This window comes from Xenopus laevis, chromosome 9_10L, assembly GCF_017654675.1.
Source record: "Xenopus laevis strain J_2021 chromosome 9_10L, Xenopus_laevis_v10.1, whole genome shotgun sequence".
Classification (NCBI taxonomy): Eukaryota; Metazoa; Chordata; class Amphibia; order Anura; family Pipidae; genus Xenopus; species Xenopus laevis.
In genome coordinates, this window is record NC_054387.1 from 42,608,979 (window position 1) to 42,634,683 (window position 25,705).

The 25,705-nt window shown below is 42.1% G+C and overlaps 1 protein-coding gene across 2 annotated transcripts in view; it reads left to right on the top strand.

The window, feature by feature from the left end:
* The first annotated feature begins 285 nt into the window (after positions 1 to 285).
* The window catches only part of top1.1.L (DNA topoisomerase I, gene 1 L homeolog), a 31,116-nt gene continuing 5,696 nt past the window's right edge, over positions 286 to 25,705 (top strand). Inside the window, exons 1-18 of one of the 2 annotated variants that reach the window (XM_018234205.2) lie at positions 286 to 557; positions 1,201 to 1,225; positions 13,770 to 13,857; positions 14,605 to 14,929; positions 15,368 to 15,420; positions 15,504 to 15,593; positions 16,293 to 16,365; positions 16,450 to 16,544; positions 16,619 to 16,734; positions 16,935 to 17,056; positions 17,162 to 17,284; positions 17,368 to 17,555; positions 17,677 to 17,821; positions 17,936 to 18,079; positions 18,530 to 18,715; positions 18,853 to 18,921; positions 22,034 to 22,148; positions 22,250 to 22,377. In XM_018234205.2, the coding sequence (XP_018089694.1) occupies positions 525 to 557; positions 1,201 to 1,225; positions 13,770 to 13,857; positions 14,605 to 14,929; positions 15,368 to 15,420; positions 15,504 to 15,593; positions 16,293 to 16,365; positions 16,450 to 16,544; positions 16,619 to 16,734; positions 16,935 to 17,056; positions 17,162 to 17,284; positions 17,368 to 17,555; positions 17,677 to 17,821; positions 17,936 to 18,079; positions 18,530 to 18,715; positions 18,853 to 18,921; positions 22,034 to 22,148; positions 22,250 to 22,377 (2,118 nt within the window). In that variant the 5' untranslated portion in view covers positions 286 to 524. 2 annotated transcript variants of the gene reach the window in all.

The following is a 25,705-nucleotide window of genomic DNA, read 5'->3' on the forward strand; positions in this document are numbered from 1 at the left end:
AAGTTGTTCCGTGGGTGCCCAGGTGTTGCGGCCGTTAGTAAATGTCACTTATAACACGTGACACACATACGGTTCCAGAGCTTTGTCTGACAGAGTTTTAGTTCCATTTCCTATAAGTTGTGAGGGTGTTGCCTGCGTGACTTGTGCGACGTTTCAGCGGCTCAGAGGGGAACACGATTGGAGCCGGAGCACAAGCAGAAGTAGCAGCAGCAGCTGACAGGGCGGAAGAGGCGTGCTCCTCTATGCAAATCCCCATCCGAGGCCATTTAAATGTTGATGCGCCTGCGCCGTCAGGCTAAATCGCTTACACAATCCGCTGCATGTCTCTGCCCACTCTCATTCTGCTGTGACTGCTCCTGCCTGTAGCCGGCTTCTCTTCCTCAGCCGCACCATAAAGGCGACATCGCGCAGAATTGCCTCCCTCCACCATTGTACCCTTTGTAGCCGCTGTCCCGCTACAGACCTCCCTCACTCACGGCCCCCCCATTCATTCACCGGGCCCCCTACTTGTGAACCTTCCAAGGATGAGTGAGGATCATGTACAGAACGACTCGCAGGTAAGCGCTTGATGCCCCCGCACCTCGTGGGCTGATCCCAGAGCCCAGACCTTTAAATTGCGCTTGTGAGTGTTTTCCACTGGGACAATCCCCCGGGTCGGCTCTGAGATCAGTGTTTGTAGACTTGAGCCCTATAGAGTAGCGCCAGATCCAGTGGAAGTAACCTGCGCTGTAATCGCCGGCTCCTGACTGCCGGCCGCTCTCACTTCCTCAACAGAACCCTCAGTACTTGGGGGAAAGGTTCCGAGTCAGAAGCCATTGAACAACTTCCCAACTCAGCTTGGGGTCCCCCAACATTACGCACCCCTCTCCCCATCACTTACTATGATTAGAAACATTCCCCAGCCCCTAAATAATGGTAGAAGGCTTCAAAGAGTCGCACCCCGTTTGGCTATTGCGACACCCCGAGTTGTCTCTCCGCTGAAATGGGCCAGTGATTTGCTTTGTAATGAAGGGGCTTCAGCCGAGGGACGTTGAAAGTAGGGGTGACTTCCTCCCCGCACCCCACCTTGTGTAACCTTATTCTCTAGCTACAAAACTCCCCCGGGGTGATGATGATCTTTCTAGGCTGCCCTTTGTATTCTTTATATACCCGGAGGTCCCCCCACAACTGATTTTTATTCTTCCCCCTTTTCTCTCGCAGATCGAGGCTGTTTTTCGGGTAAATGGTGAGTAATTGCGACACTGGGGTGTAGCTGGGACTGTGCTGGATGTTTGGGGGTGCGATGTGTGCGAGTTGTAGGGCCCGGGGCCCCTGTTTTCCTTTGCCCCATTCTCCTCCCCCCTCCCTCTCTCCTTCCTCCTCTAGGAAAGGGCAGACATGGCGTCCAGAGACTAAGTCCCTTTTGCTCGCTAACCGGCCCCTTTGTTCACCTCCAGCCCCATATATCTCCCACTTGCGGGGCTCCCACCCGGCCTTGAACCCCTAATTCCCTTCAGCCCGAACCGAGCTGCCTATCGCCAGTGTTCCCCGGCCTGTGGCGCCGCGTTTTCCCCCTCCTTTCCTCGCTTGAAAGTCGTCTTTCAGTCGGTGGGGACTTAGTCTCTGCGCCATTTTCTTTTTCTCTAGCTGCCTGTGTGTGTGAGGCAGTGTGTGTGTCTCAGGCTGGGCCTGGCATGGCTGCTGCTCGCTCTGGCCTCTCTCACACTCATAAACAGCCTCTCCCTCGCACAAATACACGTTTTACCTCCATTCTTCTAATTATTTCTCCCAGTTTGTCTCATTCTGTGGGGAAAACTGACTGAAGAGAATGTAAAATCGAGCAAATGCTGTTTGTTGTGTGAGTGCATGGGGACTGAGTGAGGAGCAGCTCTTGTCTGTATCAGTCACTACATGTGTCTCATAATATTCTCTGTATGTTTTCCTTTCTGTTGCATCTGTGACTTTTTAAAACCATTTTCCATATTTTATTATTCGTTTGAGGCTGGAGCCCAGTGTATATTGTATTTATGTGAATAGGGCTTGTCAATCTTTTACCTTTTTATTACTAAGCACAGTCCTAATATTATTATTGCTGTTTGGTCTTGAACTGGTTGGTTTATATCTGTAACTTAATACAGGTATTGGATCTTTTATGCAGAAACCATTATTTACATGATTTACCAAAAAGTCCTATTTAAAAAGAGTCCTTTTTAAAGGAGAAGCAAAGGCTTTTGAGGTGCCAAATGTTAGGCACCCCCAAGTGATTGTATTAAGTTGCCTGAAACCCTGGGCCGGTGCTCCTATCGGCAGAAAACTGCACCGGCCCGGTGTTACACCAGCGAGCACCACGGATCGATCCTCTTCCATCTTCTGCTTTCTTCTCACGGCCGTGCATGCGTATTAGAGTGAAAAGCCAAACTTTAACTAAAAAGTCGTCTATTTCATTGTACTGCGCATGCATTTGTCCCTGGAAATTTGAAGAAAGAAAAGCGCTCCGTGGTGCTCACTGGTATAACCCCAGGCCGGTGTAGTTTTCTGCTGATAGGAGCACCGGCCCGGGGTTTCAGGTAAGTAAATACGATGACTTGGGGGTGCCTAACATTTGGCACCCCAAGTGCACGAAGACTTTCCTTCTCCTTTATAAATCCATAACCTGCAGTATCCCCTGCTTTACTATTTGTATTACCAAAGTTCCTATTTCTTCTAGGGATGCACCGAAGCCGAATCCAAAAAAGTGGATTCGGTGCATCCCTAATTTCTTCCATCAGTTTTACAATCTGATTGCAGGGATGCAATGGTATTCATTAATCTGTGCCTTGTGGTAAAAATTAAGCAAGACTGGATATAGGAAAAGTTGGTTTTTTTTCCCCCAAAAAAATATGTTCTAAATCTATGTATGCAATTGAAAGCGCTACCTTATGTGCAGCACTGTTTATACAATACGGTAAAAGTATAGGTAGGGCAAGCGGGTACAATAAATATACAAAGTTCCTTAGCCCAGTGTTCCTTAATTTTTTTTTTGATGATACCAAAAGTAAGCTGCAGAATCAATTTGTGACCCAAGAATGTTTAGAACCAGCTATGTTTTAATAGTTATATACATACACACTTCTATAGGAAGAAATGCCTAGGGTCCCCAAATTTTCTGTACAAAAAAATACTGCTATCTTGTATTTAACTTTGGCTTTAAAGGGTAACTATTTTAAAAATTAAAATTTAAGTTTCGTCATACTGAAATAAGAAACTTTCTAAATACAATAAATTCTGTACTGTTTCTGAAATAATTTCTCTCTCAGCATCTGTTTCTCTTTATTCATGCAGGAATTGGTTGCCCGATTTTCATTGACCATTATATCGAATAGATCTTATGGGGGGGGATCTTTCTTAGCAGATGTATTGGAGCTCACTCAAATAACTGATTCCAGTACAAACAGTCTAACAAAATAACTGACTTTATCATAAAGTTTGTATGTAGAGACAGGATTTCTGGTGATTTTAATAGTGAGCTCTAATACATCTTCTAGGAAAAAGGATTCTTTTACAAACAACTGACTTAAATTTTTTTTAAATGTTTTTCATGTTACTGGTCTTTTGTTTGTACTTAATGAAATAAAAAAACACACATTTAACTTTAAAAGTCTTTATTAAGAAATAACTTACAGATTCTACGCTTGCACTCCTCTTCAGAAATGGCGACGATCCATCGTGCGGCACTTGATTTCTCCTTCCTACCTTTTATAGGAGATAGCCAGGGAGGAGAAATCAAGTGCCGCATCACTCGATGGATCGCCGCCTTTTCTGAAGAGGAGCACAAGCGGAGCATCTAAGTTATTTCTTAATAAAGACTTTGCAAATTTAAAGTTCAACGTGTCTTGTTTTCTTTTTTTTTCATTAAGTACAAAAAAAATTGTTACTGGTCCTTTAATCTGTATTCTAAAGGATACTTTTGTTGTGCTCCCTCTGTACAAACATTACAATTCCTAAGTAGTTTGTGACGTATTTAGTTAAAAAAAATTATATTTATACAGGTCATGGAACAACTTGGCTGCTTCTAAATTTCAGCTGACTTGTAATACACATGCCATTAGCAGAAACCTGTATTAAAGACAGGTTTGCTCAGAGCAAGCGCAGCTGTCCAGCATGCATTATACCATAGAATACTCCATATCATGCGCTTCAAATTATTGTCTATTTATAAAGCCCCTGTCTTGGGAATCTGTGTAAAATGTAATTTAAAAAAAGCTCACAATAAATAGCTAATGTACCTCTTTCTATTTCACGTCTAGTCAGTAGTGATTACTTACAATAAATATGCTGTGTTTATACTTGTGCGTGTGTTTTTGTATAGTTGTCCTTTACAGACCTTCACACAAGTCCAAGTATGAATTAGTGTTGGAATGACCCATAAATAATTATGCTCTGCTAGCTATTTAACTATGAAGTGCATGGTCATATAGACTAGTGGTTCCCAAACAGTACGGCTAAGCCTCCTGCTCAAAGCATTAGCTGGGACCAGTTAGAATTAAATGTTTGCCGGCTCCCCTAGATACTTCAACACGGTCAACCTGAAGATCAATAAAGTTGGGGAAAACCCATATTTGCTGGCATTGATATACTGTATAGGTAATATAGTATTACATTTACACAATGGGATGTAGATGGCCAATCAAAAAAGGGCCATAGTTTACCGGAAACAACCCCCAGTACTAAGTTCAACAACAAAATAGAAAAGTTATCCCAAAATCCTTCCATTAAAATTTCTGTGTTTATTACTCTTTTAACAAGAATTTTGAATGAAAGAAATTTTGATGCAAGGATAATCTTTTTCTATTTTGTTCTAGATTTTGGAATCCAAGCTAAATAGCTGATCCTGCAAATTTTAAGATATTAAGTCCACCGATAAATTTGGCTTTTTCTTGAGCAGGAGGCGACACAGTTGGTGGCATGTGCATGGAATTGAATAAGAGCACAGAAGCCTTTATTACACTGGGTATAAGGGCAGAAAATTCAATCTGTTCAGTCTGTTTTAAAAGCAGCTTCTCTCAAATGTGCCTTCATTAGCAATGGGATTTTAGTTGGTGGTCAAATAACGTGTAAAAAAAATGGAAAAGAAAAATGCTTCTCTATTCGCTACACTGGTGAATCTGACAGAAGCCATCTGATTAACAGATGGTAAAATGGAGCAGAAATCGACCTCGCTTGCTTTATCACCCAAGACACCACAACAGAAAGCATTTACCTGTCTTTCTGCATGGCTTTTCTATTACACTTGTGCATTGGAAAGTTGCATAGATTTAAATTTTCTTTTTTGTTTTACACCCCCTTTCCTTTAATTTGCCTTGCAACTTGGGCTGTTTAACTATGACTCCCAGCAGCGCCTTCAATTGCACATTCTTGGCCGTTTCTTGATATTCGGGGATTCACAATTGTAGTATGGGGAGAGTAAGGGTAGACGTACACACGTGTTTTCTGTCAGGTCGACACCCGGTGACAAAACGCATACGACATCTGATGGGGTTGCACGCGTCAAAATGTAATTGGACTGAATGAAGAGTCGCAGGTAAGAACTACACAGTCCCGACTGTTGGATGAAGACGCTGCTTACTGAGCCCACATCCGACAGTCGTGCCGCGTTGGATGTAATGTGCTTCTTACCTGCGACTTTTCATTCAGACCAATTATATTTTTGCTGCCTTCTTCTCCATCCGATTTGTGGTCGGGGTCGATCCGATGGAGAACGCTCGTGTAGTTTTACCCTAAAGCACAAGCCGGAGGAGGTTTAATTAAGCAGCGCTCTGTTTCCAACCATGAAAACTTCATGCATTGTGAGTGACCTGTTAGTGTTGCACAATTTCTCTTGTGAATATGTGATTATAGCCACAGAGTGGCTTGAATAAAAAGCTGCCCTTTTGTACATTAACCTTGTTGGCCCAAGATGTTTAGCGCGGCTTTGGGGAGAAGTCGGTACATGCTGGGAACACGGTTTACCCCTATGCAAAGTGATCACTGAGGACATCTTGCTTCCTGATTGCTTGTATATGGAGGCATCAACTGTCCCAGAAGCACACGGGCCCTCATGTTTGCAGGCTGGTTTGGCTGCAGGGGTCAGTATCTAAACCTCTGGTCAGTTAACTGAGGTGCCTTCTGCCCAGAGCATGTTCAGTGAATTGGCCAAAAAAAAAAAAAAATTGGGACCTTCTGTGGGCCATCTGGGGAGGCAAGGATCTACACTGCTTAAAGGACCAGTAACACCACATTTTTTAAATACTTATTTGACCCCAAAATATCTATAATGATAGCTAAGGCTTATTTCCCTTAGCTTTTTTTCACATCTTCAGCTTGCATTTGAGGAGAAAGAGGGGGGGGAAGGCGACAGCAGCTTGAATTCCTCTGAGCGTTGAACTGGAAGGTGGCTTCACACCGATAACCTAAATCACCTGAGCTTTTTACTAGGGAAGCACAGAATCCACTATTTTGGATTCTGCTGAACCCTTCACGAAAGATTCGGCCGAATACTGAACCGAATCCTAATTTGCATATGCAAATTATGGATGTCAAAGGGGAAAACATTTTTTACTTCCTTGTTTTGTGACAAAAAGTTGCTTAATGTCCCTCCCCGCCCCTAAATTGCATACGCAAATTAAGAATCGATTCCGCCAGGCAGAATTCAGCTGAAAAAGGCAGAATCCTGGATTCGGTGCATTTTTAACAGTGTCTGCAGCTTAAATTTATGTTTCTATTCCTTTGGACGGCTTTGGGGGTAATAATGTGAACAAATATTCAAGTTACAGATGCTGAAAAAAATAAACTTGGGTGTTTTGGGTTATCTGTACGAAGCGGAGTTCTGGTTCAGTGCTCAGAGGAATTCAAGCTGCCATGCCTTTTTACCTTTATTCTATGGGGCACTCTGAAAATCAAATTCAAGCTGAAGATTTGAAAAGTGGGCAGTAAGCCTTGCCTATTATAGCTGTTTTGGGGGGGGGGATTAAGTACAGGTATGGGATCTGGAAACCTCCGAATTACGGAAAGGCTGTCTCCCATAGACTCCATTTTATCCAAATAATTTTTATAAATGATTTCTATTTACTCTATAATAATAAAACCGTAGCTTGTACTTGATCCCAACTAAGATATAATTAATCCTTATTGGAAGCAAGCCCAGCCTATTGGGTTTATTTAATGTTTATATGATTTTCTAATAAACTTAAGGTATGAAGATCTAAATTATGGAAAGATCCGTTATCCGGAAAGCCCCAGGTCCCAAGCATTCTGGATAACAGGCCCCGTACCTGTATTCCAACAAATGGAATTACTGTTCCTTTAAGGGCTATAGTTGCCTTTAGCTAGTAAATAAGCCCAAACCACAACATTTCTAGTCTACTTTTAGATTTCCTTGAAATTCCTCCTTACACTTCATAGGAAATGCAGCACTTTAGCCTCTCATGACTTCTATAAGAAATGGCAATCAACAGGGGAACTGTTGGAGACCGGCAGCACACAGACACAAACCTCAATTGTACATTTCTTTTCTGATATACATGCTGAGCGCTATCTGCAAAAAGCCATTCGGGTTACACTGGAATGTTTACAGTTGTATTAATGACTGATCTTGCAAGGTGAAGAAATAAAGATTGTGGGGAAAGTGCAAACATAGTTCAGTTTTAACATCTACCGGACTTCAGTGAAATTTCCGTTTTGATTGACGATCTTGTTTCAAGTGGTAGACCTCTTAAGGGCTACGGCACACCAGGAGATTAGTTGCCCGCATTAAATCATCAAAAAGAGCCAAGTGGCTGTTAAAGCTGGAACGTTATAAAATGCTGTGGATAGTTGCGAGTACTTTATACAAGCCTGTGGCTGGGGTGAGCGGATATTTCTTTGATTTTTTTTTTTTTTTTAAAGGGAAAAATAGTGATATCCCCCATAAGGTGACATGGAATTTAATGGACCCATAATAGTGCGCTGTAGTTTTATAACGCTAACAGCAGTCTCCAGCATGTAGCTTTGCTACTTGTGTGTTAATGCTGGGAAAGGGAACTTTGCTCTATAGTGCAATTCATTTGTAATTGTGTCTCTGTATGGCAGCTTGCATTTTCTCCCCTGCTGATTGGCTCCTAAGCTCTTTGGCCAAGAAGTTTGAGAGGGAGCAAAAAATCCATAAGAAGCTACTTTATTTAATGTAGTACTAAAAGGAAGCATCTTGTTAAATTGCTTTATAATTGGGAATGGGTGAATTTTTTTCACTACAAAAATTACGGCCATGGCGTGTGTCAAAAAAAATTTCACTGCGTCAATTTTTGACGCCCATAGACTTTAATGGGCAAATGCGAATTTTTGACAAAACGAGTCAAATTCGCCCATCCCTGTTTATAATGTATAAGGAGCCTTGACTGTATATTTGCCTGCACCCCTTAAAACTTCAATAGGACTCGGCTTCCTATAAGATTTGCAATTGCAGAAGGGTTTATTTTTTTTTTTGTCCTAGGGATATAAAGCTGTTCCCTTTATTAAAACAGGGCAGGCACTTGCTATTGGTGAGCGAGGCAGTGAAGAGAAAGCTGCAGGGTGCAGGGGCTGTACGTTTCGGAGAATTGCCCATTTAGATGCCTCTTAATACCTTTGCGATACGCAAGATTTATAAGGGAGCCATTAGCCCACTTGCCTCGGTTTAGCGGGTTTTTATTTACTCCTCCTGTGCTGCCACTAATACAGAATGTGTAACTTTATCCTCCACTAATGGGTTTTCCCCTCAATCCGAGCGATTTCTGCACATCAGCTGCTTCTATTTGTGTCTCACCCTTTCTTATGGCTGGAGCAGATCTGGAGAGCGTGCGTTTATGTTCAGAGCAAGACTGTTGCCTCTTATCAGCTCCAGCCCTTAAGCATGTTCCTGGGACCAACCAGGGCCATGGTTTTTATATTTAAAAAAATAAATAAAATTGACCTTGGTGTGGGTAATTGGGAGTATTTGACTGGAAGCTCCACTGTTGGACATGACTTATGTACAGTGGTCCGATGCAATAATATATGTCTAAAAGCTAGAACTATTGCCTCAGGTGCCCTGCTGGCTACATATGTAACCTCTGCTCAATGTACCTTGCTTTGTTTTTATTTACCTGCTTCTACCTGGCAACCATTATCTTGTATTTGGGGGTTTTCACGTCTCCCTTGTGCGAATGTAGGAGAATATATTCTCACGTCCCTTTTGTTATTTAACAGTTTGTTTACCCTGTAAGTATGAATACAGCATCCTGGGCCTTATATGTGCACTGGTGGGCTTTTTAGATCAACTAAACCCTAAACTGTTTGGGTTTTCATGGGGATTATATTGTACAGCCAGGCAGAATGGGAAATATGGTTTTAATATACTGTACATATGTACAGTATATAAACATTGTATAAACACTGGAATATTGGCACTCATGAAAAACAGTCCACTGGCGCCTGGGTGCTTGTTTCAGAAAATCCAAAGTATATACAGGTATGGGACCTGTTATCCAGAATGCTCGGGACCTGGGGTTTTCCGGATAATGGATCTTTCCGTAATTTGGGTCTTCATGCCTTAAGTCTACTAGAAATTCATTTAAACATTAAATAAACCCAATAGGCTGGTTTTGCTTCCAGTCGGGATTTATTATATCTTAGTTGGGATCAAGTACCAGCTACTGTTTTATTATTACAGAGAAAAAGGGAATCATTTTTAAAAATTTGGATTATTTGGATAAAATGGAGTGTATGGGAGACAGACATTCTGTAATTCGGAGCTTTCTGGATATCGTGGTTTCCGGATAAGGGATCCTATACCTGTAGCAAGAAAAACCGCACTGCTCAGGACTTATAATAATTAAAGAAATTTTTAATGGCACATAGAATGTGCCATTAAAAATTTCTTTAATTATTATTAAAAATATACACACCCCACTTTGCTCCTATCACACCAGAATTTAATGCCTTGGGGCAACTATAATATCAGGGAAATATATTATGCATAATGTATAGGAGGGACTGCTAAAGAACAATGTAAAATGAGGGAAAACTTAAAATCAGGGGAAGTAAAATTGAAGTTCCACTGTAGTTTGTAGGGAAAATAGGAATAAGCTCAATGCTAGTAGGACAGTATAATTTTGCCTTGGTTCTATAAAGCTCTTGGTATGATCCTATAAAGTTTAGTGACGCAGGGAATGTAGGTGTGGGAGCTACAGGTGTAATAGAAAAGACTGGCAGGGAGTGTGGGAAAGGAGGGGGAACCACAAGTATATTCAGAGCCTCCCCTTTTTACGGAGCACTAGGTAAGGTTTCATTCTCACTCCTTGGAGGTGTATCCAGCATTTAAATTGAATGAATTGTTACTGAGTGACTGTTGCACTGGCAGCCTCCTGTGGGAATGGGTAATTATACCTGATGCGACTGGTTAAGGTATTTAACTGCAGCTTAGTTTTGTGCATTTATCCTCTACTGGCAATGGAACATTCCTGGAAAACTGAGCAGGTGGGACGTCTGTTTACCTGATGGGGATCATTGTAATGTCTCTATTGCTGTGACTGCTCATCTGGCTTTAACCTGTTCATTTCCCACAGGATAGAATAGCATCGTGGCTTCAGCGCCTCCCTATTGGAAATTAGTGTTTGGGATTACTTGCTGGGAGATATGAGTTTTAATGATAGTGACAGAATTTGAGAGCTCGCGTAGTTATTTGTAGGAATGAAGCTACAATCACTTCAACAAGAGGTTCACTCGTTGACGCTGACAATTTGCGTTTATGGCAGCAGCTCCCAGACTTAGTGGAGCCCATAACAGTGGCTGGCGTGGCCAAGTCTAGAGGCTGGTAATGGGGAAATTTAGATGTAATTCCTATTTACTCTCCTTGAGGAGCCCGAGCTGAAAGGTTAATTAAAATGGAATGTGAGATGGATACTTAATCACGGTTATAGATTTTCTTAGCATTTTGGCTAAAATATAAGTTCGAATAACTTTTAGTATGTTATAGAATGGTTAATTCTAAGCAACTTTTCCCGCTGGCCTTTTTTTCTTAATTTTTTTTTAATTATTTGCCGCCTTCTGACTGTCCAGCTTTCAAATGACCCCATCTAGAGACAAATGCTCTGTAAGTGTACAAATGTATTGTTATTGCTACTTTCTATTACTTATCTTTCTATTCAGCCCCTCTCCTATTCATATTCCAGTCTCTTCTTCAAATCAGTACATGGTTGCTAGAGTAATTTGCACCTTAGCAACCAGATTGCTGAAACTGAAAACTGCAGAGCTGCTGCATAAAAAGCTAAATAACTCAAACCACAAATAATAAAAAAAATGAAAACCAATTACAAATTATCTCAGAATATCACTGTTATTCTAAAATTCAGCATGTGGTAACTTTTTACTTGCCCCTCCGTGGAGATTCTGTGCAGCGGAGTTGACAGGCGCCATTTTCAGCATTCCAAAGATTACCGAAGAGAAGATGGCTGCGTGAACTCCGTTGTACAGAATCTGCACAGAGGGCTGAGTAAAGAGTTAGGGCCATTTGCCTGGGGGGGGGGTCTATGTAGGGTAGGGTGTGTTTTTTTTTTTTTTTATTATTAAGGGTTTTTCTCTACTTACCGTATATACTCGTGTATAAGCCGACCCGTGTATAAGCCGAGGTACCTAATTTACCTAAGAAAACTGGAAAAATGTATTGACTCGTGTATAAGCCTAGGGGCCCCATGTCAGATTTCAAAATGTGAATGTGACCCGGCCGCAACAATTGGGGGACACTGGGCAGGTACCTGTTAAAGGGTCCTCTGTCTACCCCTATTTCATGTTTGCTTCCCTCTGCCACTTCCCCCCCCTGCCCTCCCCATCTGTCGCTCTCCCCACCCCGGCCCTCACGTCTGCTGCTCTTCCCTCTGTCACAGTAAAACGTGACCCGGCCCCAGCAGGACTGTCTGTGACTGACTGTGTCGCCGCCCGGAGCAGGTCCAGGAGCTCCGGGCGGCGCGTCCTTCCCGGAGCTCCTGGACCTCCTGGAAGGACGCGCCGCCCGGAGCTCCTGGACCTGCTCCGGGCGGCGACACAGTCAGTCACAGACAGTCCTGCTGGGGCCGCGGAAGGAGGTATGACCCGCGTATAAGCCGAGTTTGAGTTTTTCAGCACATTTTGGGTGCTGAAAAACTCGGCTTATACGCGAGTATATACGGTAAACGTTTAGTATGACTGAGCGTGATATTCTAAGACCATTTAGAATTGGTTTTTATGTGTGGTTTTTGAGTTAAGCTTTTTATTCAGCAGTTCTCCAGCTTGCAATTCATCAATTTGGTTACTAGGGTTCAAATTACCCTAGCAACCATGCCTTGATATGAATAAGAGACTGACTTGCGTACAGGAGAGGGCCTGAATAGAAAGCTGAGTTAAGATAAATAGCAATAACTATAAAATTGCAGCCTTACAGAGTATTTGGTTTTTTTTTAGATGGGGTCAGTGAAAACACTCCAAAGACAAATTTATAAACTAGAAAAAATGAAGGCCATTTGGAAAGTTGCTTAGAATTGGTCATTCTAGAACATACTGAAAGTAAACTTAAAGTTGAACCACCCTTTTAAGCTGCTCATTTTCTATGTAGTTTGCCTTTTTGTGTTAGCTTTTTAACTTCATATTTCGTGGGCACTCTGGTTTATTAAGGCAATGGTGTAGATAGCACTTTCCACTCTTCCTTTAACTAGTGCCCTTATCCCCTTTAACACACTGATGGGGACTTTCCGTTTATTTTGCAGTTAAGGTATGGGGAAAGGTACAGTGTGTGCTATTAAAAAGCATTCATGAAATCCAATAGGCTTGCTGTCCGCATGCTTGTATGCTAGGCAAATTAACATCAGTTACAAGGTTCATACTTCTACAAAGGAAAAGCAATTCAATCAAAAATAATTGCTTGCTTCAATGCACTATGAGAAGAGCAATTGCTTTCTGGATAAAGGGTTTCCAGATAATAAAATTGTGAATTGTGGTGCTCATCTTTCTTAGGCATATTTACCTTTTGTGTTTTACAAGCATCGCTGTTCCCTTTAATGATACAGAACATGTTTCTTGGTTCTGACGGATTTCCCTGTATGATGTGAAGCGAAATGACCAGATAACTTTAACTCTTCTAAATCCAGAAAACAATGGAACATAATTAAAGCAACCACCTAAACATGTAATACAATTCTCAACTTTTCAGACCAGCGCCATCCCTACCCCTCCCAGTGACCCAGTTTGGCAATTGGTGGTGTTCTAGAACAATTCCTTTTGCACCAAACAGTCTAAAGTCTAATTGCAGGTGGGGACTTGAAAATCAATAGCTGGGAGCACATCTACTTTCCTGGCCGTTTCTGGTCGGTGTCAGAGTCTTCCTGCTGTCAATCTGCTATTGAAGCTGCTCTGCCCTGTAGGCATGTTCACTTGCACCCAGCACATTCCACGAATATCCGCTGCCTAACTGTTCATTCTCCTGGCTATTAACCCCTGAAAAACACTATCTGCCCTGAAGGGAATGTGTAGTAAAGAAAAAAAAAATCTGTATAACGGGAAGAACCTGGGCCTGTGCTCTTTTTTTTTTTTTTTTTTTTTTTTTTTTTTTTTTTTTAAATTTTATATGTTAGTGTAACAGCCTACATTTCAGTTATAACGGCTGTATTTTACCCAAATGCTAAGTCTCTTGCTAGTCAACTTGCCTGTCCCAGTTGGCAAGACCGGGGTATTTGCTTTATAAAGGGGAACTTTTTTTAGTGACTCTGATTTTTCTTTCCTTTTGTGATTTTTCTTTTTCCTTTTGTTAGACTCTCACAAACACAAGAAAGACAAAGAACATCGCCACAAAGAACACAAGAAAGACAAAGACCGTGAAAAATCCAAACACAACAACAGGTATGTTCTCATACCTGTTTGATGTAAATCTCATTAGTTTATGGGCTCTGTGTCTGTATATAAGGCTTCCTGCTTTATAAAACTAATGATAAAAAGGAAAGTGCTTTTCCAAAGCTGTAGCTTTATAAATATTCTGGTGTCTTCAAAATTTGTCTACTAGCAGACTAAGTTAAGAGTAAGCAGGGAATCTCCTGCTCATATGAATGAATTTCATATATGAATGAAAACAATATAAAGATCTACAAAGCTTTCTATGCCAGTGTCTGTTAACAAGAGAACCTGGTGTTTGTGGCTGTTTATTCGTTGTAGAATACACGAGGTCTAGTAACCAATAGCAACCAAGCAAAAATCTGCTTCCCAACAACCAGTAAAGTGTGTAGGTACATTGCCTGTGAGTACTGGAACAGAATGGTTCCATAGTTCCCCTGAACTACTTGCTTTTCTAACTCTAGTTTAAAATATATTTGGAACCTTATAGTGGGGGACATGCTCTGACTTTGCTGGAGAGCCAACATGGTTTTCATTCTAGTTAAAAATTGTTAAACCTCAAATTTTCTTGCTTCTTACCCCAAAGAAGCCCCAACTCTGGCTCTCTTTAGGAAAAGAGGCAGTATTTGCACAGAGCAGCCCTGAAGGTCTTACACCACATATAGAGCACAACCTGGTCTCAGCCAGTGTATGTATTGGAGGGAGGGGAGTTATTTTCATTATTGCAGCCTACCTTTTATTCTGTTTAATTCCCACCAGTGAACACAGGGATCCTTCAGAAAAGAAGCATAAAGATAAACACAAAAACAATGATAAACATCGGGAGAAAGATGGGGAGAAACACAGAGAAAGAGATGGGGAGAAACATAGGGACAAAAATGGGGAGAAACACAGAGATGGAGAAAAACACAAAGAGAAAGACATTGAGAAACACAAGGAAGTTGAGAAACATCGGGTAAAGGATGGAGAGAAACACAAAGAGAAGGATGTGGAGAAGCACAAAGAGAAGGATGTGGAGAAGCATCGAGATGGAGAAAAGCATAAACACAGAGATAAAGATCGGGAGAAGAAGAAAGAGGAAAAAGTAAGGCTGCCTTGAGAAATGTCATACTGCTAGTGGCTAGAAAACAGTGTTGGGTAAAATTCTCCTCTACCTGTCATTGTTTCTAATATCACTAAATAAAAAAAAATCCCCTGTTACGTGCACGCAAAGTAGAGACGGGCAGAACTTTTTCGGCCATTCTGGTTTCTGGTGCCAGGATCCTCCTGTCACCCCTCCTTGTCCAGCCAAATTGCACTGCCATTATGTGGGGTGACGACCAACATTTAGTCTGCTGCGTTTCCCCAGATGGCTTACAACTTACTAATTGGTTTAATTTATTGGTGGGTTTCTCATTAATTTGGAGATTATTTAAATGAACATTTTGTTCTAATACATGTGTGAATGCAAGATGTCTTGCCAAGCTGCTGAAGTAAATCATTATCACCTTCATTGCTGTTAATATGGTCGTATCTATTGCAGATGAAATCTTCCAGCGGCGGTGTTAAAGTGAAAAAAGAAAACGGTTTCTCTAGGTAAGGTGCTGTGAGGAGAGCAAATACATTGCCCTTAGATATGCAAGCTTCTTCTTATTGTACATCTGCTTCTTCTCTTCTAGTCCTGTGCGAGTTAAGGATGAGCCAGAAGATCAAGGCTTCTACGTGTCCCCCAAGGAAAACAAGGCAATGAAGAGGCCAAGAGAGGATGAGTACGTGTGTACATTGGTTAGAATGGAGGCCGTATCATTGCTTTTGTATACCTCTCATCCCAGTCTAATAGCGCAAGTCCACAGACTGCCTATCCTTGACAGAATATATATATCAACCTTCTCTGCCATATTGCTTGCTTCAGATACTCCAGAGTTATTCTGTTTGACTGTTCTGGATAATATGTAAGGAGCAAATACACTATACAGTGTATTCCTTGGCACAGGGCTTTCCTACTGGAGGGCAAATATGTCAAAATATATCTTACAAGTGTAATCAGTCTTTTAAACTACAACCACTGTACCAAAAAAGTTGAAAACCATCGACATTGTGTATGTATTTTATCTGCAGAAAAATAAGGTGTAAGGTGCAAAGTAATCATATATGACAGTTTGCTCCTCCACCATTTTTCATGTACTTCTGGGTTTTGGGGAGTCTAGTTTGAACAGATTTGACTACAATCCTGTTCATAGAACAAATACCTGTGTCTACATTGCCACTAAATACTACCATATCCAACCAGTAGTTCACGTATATAACTGATCCAGTGTATGCATGTTTACCCCACCCTCTTTTTTTTCGACTGAAACTCTGCCAACACAAAATATCGTCATGCTGTAGCAGATCATAAAGCAAGAACTGACTGTTTTCTGTATTCTGCTGAATTAAATCATTGGCCTCCTGTGCCATTCTCTTTTTAGTGAGGATTACAAACCTAAGAAGATCAAGTCCGAAGATGATAAAAAAGGGAAAAAGCGAAAACAAGAGGAAGAGGTGAGGTCTATTGTGGTGTATATTAAATGCGCGGCTTGTTGGATATTAAGGAAATTTGTGTTGAAACATTGTTTCCCTTCACAGGATATTAAGCCCAAGAAAAAAAGTAAGGCCAAAGGCAATGAAGAAGGAGTGAAAAAGAAAAAAGTCAAAAAGGAGGAGGAAGAGAAGTGGAAATGGTAATGACTGTGCAATATTGTATTGCATGGACTTTACAGCATGTCTTCCATTTCTAATTCCTGTACTCCTATAGGTGGGAGGAGGAGCGGCACGCCGATGGCATTAAGTGGAAGTTCTTGGAACATAAAGGTCCTGTGTTTGCTCCCCCCTATGAACCCGTCCCAGACAATGTGAAATTTTACTATGACGGTAAGTCTCTGCAGCATTCTCAGGTGTTGCTGTGATCAGCTTTTTTTATTTCTTGGTCATGAAGTACTCTGCTATAAAAACCTTTACTGGTAGAATAGTTCAGCCCCAGGTCCAACTTCTTTGCAGAGGATTTTCCGTGATTGGCGTTTGAATATCTTCATATGGCCCTTTGTCTGTTCTTTATCTTCTGTTTGCTGCAGGTAATCTTGTAAAGCTTAGCCCAAAAGCTGAAGAAGTGGCCACGTTCTTTGCAAAAATGTTGGATCACGAGTACACTACTAAGGACATCTTTCGCAAAAACTTCTTCAAAGACTGGAAGAAGGTACGCTCTTCTTGCTTTTGCACCATTTTCGTTTAGTTTTTAGCTAGATCATTTTTTTTTATTAATCTGTCCAACTTTTTCAACTGCTTTCCTGCCCCCTTTCAGGAGATGACGACTGATGAAAGAAACCTCATCACCAACTTGAGCAAATGCGACTTCAATGCGATGAGCCTGTACTTTAAAGAGCAATCCGAAGCAAGGAAGAATATGACCAAGGAAGAAAAGCTGGTACTTAATCATGAGAAACTGAGGGTTTTGCTCAGCGATGCAAATGGTTTTTTTGTGCCTCATTTCTTTTATTCCTGCTACAGAAAATCAAAGCAGAGAACGAGCGGTTATTGCAGGAGTACGGCTACTGTATCATGGACAACCACAAGGAACGTATTGCTAACTTTCGTATAGAACCTCCTGGTCTGTTTAGGGGCAGAGGAGATCACCCCAAAATGGGCAAACTTAAGAAAAGGATAATGCCTGAAGACATCATAATCAACTGCAGCAAGTATGTCAAAAACCTGTAATGACAAACTCTGATGTCCAGCATCATTTTTGTTTACCTTCTGTTGATTTAAAAAAAAAAAAAAAAAAATTCAATACTCCCCCCCCCCCCCCCCTTCTTTTAGAGACTCAAAAATTCCTGTTGCTCCTGCTGGTCACAAGTGGAAAGAGGTTCGGCATGATGGCAAGGTCACATGGCTGGTATCATGGACTGAAAACATTCAGGGTTCTATCAAATACATCATGCTCAACCCTAGCTCCCGAATCAAGGTAAAAGCATATGGTGGCTGCTGATAGTTTTGTGGCAATCCTGTTGTTGCTGTATATCCCAATGGAAACTTCGTTAGGAAATTCTGGCATCTGACAAGTGTGTTTGCCTTCCAGGGTGAGAAGGACTGGCAGAAATATGAGACTGCCCGAAGGCTCAAGATGTGTGTTGAAAAGATTCGAAATACCTACAAAGAAGACTGGAAGTCCAAAGAGATGAAAGTTCGGCAGAGAGCAGTAGCTCTCTACTTTATAGACAAGGTGAGGGACCTGTGTTTCTGTCAAAATTGCACTTGGTCTTGCATATATTTGGGGTCGTAAGTTGCTACCCGATTTGGAACAATATTTTGGCTGATTTTATCCACGCTGCCAAACTATATACACAAGGTCAAGTGTGGGTTTCTATAACCCATCCTGTGAACCTCTGATCACAGATGATAGTCTGCTGTTCCAAACAAAGGGCATGATGGGAGTTGGCCGTGCGTGTATATGGCAACTAGTGCAGTCTCATCTGTTCATGACCTCTGCTTCAGGTATTCCTAGTATTCTTTGGAGGCATGGGTCAGTTATTTTGTGCGTTTCTCTATTGAGGGGCGTGAAATCCTGGCCACCTAGCTATTTCTTCCCCCTCCATGCAGTGTGTTTGCTGTCAGCTCTGCTTGTGCACCTGGGATTCTATCTTAATTCTACCCACCATTGCAATATTTTCAGCTTGCTTTGAGAGCTGGCAATGAAAAGGAAGAGGGAGAAACCGCAGATACAGTAGGTTGTTGCTCCTTGCGAGTAGAACACATCAATCTGTTCCAAGAGTTGGACGGCCAAGAGTTTGTGGTGGAGTTTGACTTCCCGGGTAAAGATTCCATCCGCTACTACAACAAGGTGCCTGTGGAGAAAAGGGTATGTATATGGCATGTCTTATGTGTATAGCGTTTTATTGCTGAGTGTTTGTTCAGATGAAACCTCTCATGGATAGATATGGATTGAGGTTGTAACTGGCGAAATTTCAATTTTCACGTCACTTGTGCTCTCCCCAGGTTTTCAAAAATCTTCAGCTCTTCATGGAAAACAAGCAGCCTGACGATGACCTGTTTGACAGACTCAATGTAAGTAAATTTGGACTTCACTATAAACTAGCCCAGGACATTTTTGTAGGGCTCATGTACATGCACTGTTGAGTGCACTTGCTATGTCTTTTTTTTTTGGGGTGTTTTTTCACATTTATGGTGTCCCTACAATCACAAACGGGCAACTGCATTTGCACTAAACAAATTTGGTGCAATTGTGCCAAATAGTTTTGGTGTGCACCCTGTTCTATCAACTGTGGCAGTTGAAGCAAGGCATTGAGGAGACCCTGGAGCTACTGCCTGGTCCAGATTTGGTAGTACCTCCAGGGTTCCCCTGCGTTAATAGGTAGATAGGAAGGACAACATGGCAGGCAGCATGAAGCACAACAATACAGAAGTGAAAGTACAGGTGTGGGACCTGTTATCCAGAATTCTTGGGACATGGTGTTTGGCAGATAACATATATTTACGTATGTTGGATCTTAAATAAATCCAATAGGCTGGTTTTGCTTCCAATAAAGATTAAAGGGGAACAATCGCAAACATGAAAATTTAATATAAGCTTCCTCACACTGAAATAAGAGTCTTTCTAAATACAATCAATTAAAAATGCTTTTAAAAATCAAGTTTATCTTCACTATTCCTCTCTTGGCATCTGTTTTTCTTCATTCTCTCCAATATATCTTATAGGGGGGGCTTCCTTTCCTAGCAGATGTATTAGAGCTCATTCAAATGTCTGATTCCAGTACAAACAAAATAACTGACTTTGGCACAAATTCTGCTTGTAGAGAGACAAGATTTTAATAGTGAGCTCTTATACATCTAGGCAAAATGCCCCCCCCCCAAAAAAAAGTATATATTGGATCTACCTGTCCTTCAAAATCAGACACCCAACTCCTGCATGGAGATGCTGAGTGGGATTGTGAAGAATAACTTGATTATTTCACAAACAGTTCAGAATTTTTAATTGATTCTATTTAGAAATATTATTATTTCAGTATGACAAAGCTTGTATTCAATTTTTATTTTCGCAATAGTTCCCCCTATAATTGTATCTTTGTTGGGGTCAAGTGCAAGGCACTGTTTTATTATAACAGAAAAAAGAAATTATTTTTGTATATAGATTATTTGGATAAATTTGAGTCTATGGGAGGTGGCCTTCCTATAATTTGGAACTTTCTGGATACTGGGTTTCAAGATAAATGATCCCATGCCTGCATCTCTAATTGCTGGTTGCTTGGAAAGAGCCCATCACACTCCACTGAAACTGCACTCACCAAAGTAACCAATGATCTTCTATTGGCAAAGTCTAAAGGTCATTATTCCATTCTAATCCTTCTAGATCTCTCTGCAGCCTTTGACACAGTTGACCACACACTCCTCCTTGACATTCTACACTCATCTGGCATTCGGGACACTGCTCTTTCATGGTTTACATCTTATCTGTCTGACCGTTCCTTTAAAGTTTCCTTCTCTAACTCTACTTCTATTACTTTCCCACTCTGTCGGAGTTCCTCAAGGCTCTGTTCTTGGCCCCCTGCTGTTCTCACTCTATACAACTTCACTAGGAAAACTCATTGTCATTTGGACTTCAGTATCACCTTTATGCTGATGACACCCAACTCTACTTGTCTACTCCTGATCTTTCTAATTCTGTCCTTTCCCAAGTCACAGACTGTCTCTCTGCTGTCTCCTCCTGGATGTCACAGCGCCACCTGAAACTGAACCTTTCTAAAACAGAACTCATTATATTTCCTCCAAGATCTTCCCCTGTCCCTCAGATATCACTCACCGTAAACAACACCACCTTTCATTCCACCGCACAGGCACGCTGCCTAGGAGTTATCTTAGACTCACATCTGTCTTTTTCACCACACATTCAAACACTTCAAAAATCTTGCCGTATTCAACTGCGCAACATTGCTCGAATACGACCCTATCTTAGTTCAGAATCAACTAAAACACTGATTCAGTCTCTCATCATCTCCCGCCTTGATTACTGCAACTTACTCCTCACAGGTATTCCAACAAGTCACCTTTCACAACTCCAATCTGTTCTAAACGCGGCCGCTAGACTCATTCATCTAGCTCGCCGCTCAACATCAGCTGCTCCCATATGTATGTCCCTTCACTGGCTCCCAATCTCTTCTAGAATCAAATTCAAATTACTAACACATTCAAGGCCCTTAATAACGAAACCCCTCCCTATATTTCATCTCTGATCTCCAAATACACTCCTTCACGAAACCTTCGCTCTGCTTCTGATCTTCGCCTCACTTCTCCTCTGATCACTTCTGCCCATTCTCGTCTACAAGACTTCTCTCGGGCTTCTGCTTTTCTCTGGAACTCTCTGCCACAAGCTGTCAGACTTTCTCCTTCTTTCCAAACTTTCAAGCGCTCCTTAAAGACCCATCTGTTTAAAGAGGCCTATTCGATGTACCTTAATTAATCATTGCTGTATCAAAAATGACAGTGTTTATATAATCCTAATGTCTCAATTGTACCCTAACCTTTTAGTTTAACTCTAATCTCTAGGTCCTTCCAACCCCATTGTATTCTGTAATCCTTGTTTGTTATCCACCATTTATTCCCTGTTTGTTATAACTGCAGTAAAGCACTGCATGTCTTGACAGCGCTATATAAATAAATGATGATGGGGTGCAACTGCACTTAAAGGAGTGGTTCACCTTCAAACAACTACGTAGTTGTTTTCAGATAGATCACCAGAAATGACTTTTTCCAATGACTTTCTATTTTCTGTGTGACCGTTTTTTCTAATATTGAAGTGTAAAGTGTCATTTTTCACCCTCTGAAACAGCCTTGGGAGGGGGGTCGCCGACCCTGTAAACTGTTCTAAATGGATACATTTAGTTGATACATTTCTTATCTTTGTCCCTGCTGAGTAGTATCTCTGGGTTTCATTACAGGCAGCTGTTAGAATTGAATTAATTGTTGCTAATACTCCAGAGATGCAGCTGAGAAATGTATCAACTAAATGTTGCAAAATTGTAACAGTTTCTGCACCTGAATTATGGAAAAAAGTCTTTCTGGGCAACCATCTGAAAACAATTGAACTGAAAGTTTTTGGTAGGTGAACAACCTCTTTCACAAACGTACATGAGTTCTTATGTCTTTATATTCCCTCTTTCAGACAAGCATTTTGAACAAGCACCTTCAGGACCTGATGGAGGGACTAACAGCCAAAGTATTCAGAACATACAACGCCTCCATCACCCTGCAGCAACAGCTAGATGAGCTTACTAACTGTAAGACCCTAGTCCTACATGGACTTTAACATGGACAGTTTGTATTTAACCCCTAATTCGTCTTAATACGCTGACACAATTTTTTTTGACACTTCTTCTAGCTGATGACAACGTTCCCGCCAAGATCTTGTCCTATAACCGTGCCAACAGAGCAGTCGCCATCCTGTGTAACCATCAGCGGGCCCCTCCTAAAACATTTGAGAAATCTATGATGAACCTACAGGGCAAGGTGACGTTTGTGGATGTTTGGGGTAACACCCTCTGTCTGTAAAGTTGATACTAGAATATCACCAGTTTAGTTACATAGATTACCCACTATAAGAAAGCTATAGGAGCAATTTATAACCTATAACAAACTCCACAAATGGACGGCACTTCTGGACAATGGTTTATTGTAGCGGACTGCTGGAAATTGCCTATGATTAAGGGATTCACTCCCGAAAAGCATTAGGCAATTTCCAGCAGTCTGCTACAAGAAACAGTTGTCCAGAAGTGCCGTCCATTTGTGGAGTTTGTTATACGGTCACAGCAGGGACACTGAGGACTGAGCACCTGGCCAGGGTAATAGCGGTGAGCTGGAGCGCTCTTTCGGATTTTTCTCTACTGACAGTATTTATAACACATTTGTGAAATTGTCGTGTGTGTGTGTGCAAATTGTGTGTATATGGATGCATACTCGGGATGCACTGAATCCGGGATTCGGCGTTTTTCTGCAGGATTCGGGTTCCGCCAAATACTGCCGAACCGAATCCCGACTCCTAATTTGCATATGCAAATTAGACCATGGAGGGAAATCGCATAACTTTGTTACAAAACAAGGAAGTAAAAAATGGTTTCCCCTTCCCACACCTAATTTGCACATGCAAATTCGGTTGCATCTTTTGCGAAGGATTCGGGGGTTCGGCCAAATCCAAAAAGGAGATTTTGTATACTCACCATTAAATCTCTCTTCATTCGCTTGGGGGACACGGGGACAGTGGGGTATAGCTGGTACATCCAGGAGACTGGACATAACGAAGAAAAAACTGGCTCCTCCACTTACTATACCCCAAGTAGGCGGAGTTTTGCTCAGTTTGCAACAAAGTCAACTAGATACAACATCCTCATATCAACATATCTCTAATGTAAAACTTGAATAGACAATATAAAAAAGGTAACATGTCTGACAGAAAAAGAGAGCCTCAATCCAGGGAGGGAAGCCCTGTGTCGTCGTCGTCCCCCACCCCCAAGCGACTGAATAGAGAGAAATTTAATGGGGAGTACACAATCTCCTTTTCTCTGGGTCTGCTTGGGGGACACAGGGACAGTGGGGACGTACCAAAGCTGTCCCCTAAAAAATCCTGGATGGGAGAGTGAGACCTATGTGGAAATAACCACTGCGGCTTGCACCTTTCTACCACAGTGTCAGAAGCCGCAAAGGTATCAAAATGGTATCTGTCGTGATGGAAAAAGATAGCTGATTTGCACAGCTGTTCTGCAGATGCCTGAATTCTGAACGCCCAGGACATGCTCATCCCTCTGGTAGAGTGGGCAGTAATCCTAGATGTGGGTGTTTGTCCCTGAGCCATGTAAGCTCGCTGAACAGTTTGCTTAATCCAGCTGGAAATGGCAAGTTAGAGGCAGGTGAACCCTTATGAGGTCCAGAAGGCAGAATGAGAAGAGCATCGGTCTTACAGATGTCCATAACTTTGTGAAGGTAAAATTTTAGAGCCCAAACAGAATCCAGGGAGAGCAACCTCTTTGGGATGGACGGTGAAGGACAAAAGGTTGGAATAGTTATTTCTTGGTTTAGTGAAACACTGAAACCATCTTGGGAAGGAATAGTTTGGAGAACTGCTCTGTCGTGATGGAAAACTAGGAAGGGCGGTTTGCAGGATAAGGCGTTGAGTTCAGAAACACGTCTAGCTGAGGCAATTGCCAAAAGAAATCCTGTCTTCCAGGTGAGCCACTGAAGAGACACTGACCCTAGAGGTTCCAAAGGTGGATGTTTAAGAGCTAGCAATACCAGTGAGGTCCCAGAGTGGAATTGGTGGTCGTACTGGAGGGGCCACATGGGCGACTCCCTGCATAAAGGTTTTGACGTCAGGCAATAGCGCAAGGCGCTTTTGGAAGAGGACAGAAAGAGCAGAAATCTGGGACTTAAGAGAGCCCAGCCACAGACCCTTGGATAACCCCTCCTGGAGGAACTCTAGGATATAAGCGATTGAAAAGGTCTTGAAAACTGCTTTGTAGAGGAGGCAGCATCCAGGGTTCTGCTGCTGACAGTTTGATGAGATCTGTAAACTAAGAGCGTCGAGGCCACCTTGGAGCTATGAGAATGAGGGTTGTCTGTTCTGTTTTCAGCCTTCTGATTATCCTTGGCAGGAGAGGTGCAAAAGTGCAAAGCTGAAAGTGCCAATCCGCCGTGAGAGCATCGTCTAAGTCTAGGAAATCTCTGTACCAGGCTAGAAAGGTTTCCATCTTTCAATTGTGTCGAGTTGCCAAAAGGTCCACCTCTGGCATGCCTCACCTCTGCGTTATCTCGTGGAACACTTTTTGTCGTTTAGCGACCACTTGCCTGGGTCTATGAACTGTCTGCTTAAGAAGTCTGCTTCCCAGTTCAGGAGACCTGGAATGTATATGGCTTTCTGCCCACTGGAAAATTTGATTGACTTTGTTCAAGGCACCTCTGCTTCTCGTGCCCCCTTGGTGGTTGATGTAAGCCACTGCCGTGGCGTTGTCTGATAAATCTTCACTGCCTGATCAGTTAGAAGGCGCTGCCAATGGAGGAGACCTAGACGGATCGCACGAATATCTAGGAGATTGATCTGTAATTTCTTTTCCTCAGAGTTCCAGACACCCTGTGCTGGTTGGCTCTCGAACAGCTCCCCAGCCGAACAGGCTTGCATCTGTAGTGAGTACTCACCAGTGCGGGTCTCCCAGCAGCCTGCCTGATGTAAGGTGGTTGATTCTTAGCCACCAGCGCAGAAAGAGTCGTTTTGTGAGAAAGATGGATTTCTTGCAGTAGGGATTGCCATTTCCACATTGCCAGAATGTTCCATTGAAGCTCTCGGAGATGGAATTGGGCGAATGGAACAGCTTCTTTGATGGAGACCATGACTCCTAGTACCCTCATGCAAAACTTGAGTGTGTTGTCGTTTCTGCAAAAGATTTCACCAGCAATCTAAGATGGAGGCATCTGGAACAAGTGTGAGCCAAGCGTTGGCAAACACTTAACCTCCCTCCTATTGGTGATGAGGTTGGAGGTGTAATGACACAGTCATGCCGAGGTAGACTTGTCCCCGGACTTAGGAGTGTGCTTTTTGTTCTGCCAGGTAGGTCTTTGCTTACTTGTGAAGCGTCCACGTGCCATGAAGGATTGCCTTGGAGGTGAGGATCTCGCATTTTTCATTTGTGGGGCACGAAAAAACCTTCCCTTTCGAAATGTAGGTCGTGCCTTGGGTTGTGGTAGGAGAGTGCTCTTACCCCCTGTAGCTTGGCTGATAAAAAAGCCAAAAAGTTTACCCATGAACGGTATGGAAGTCAGGGATTTCTTTGAAGAAGTCAGCCAACCATAG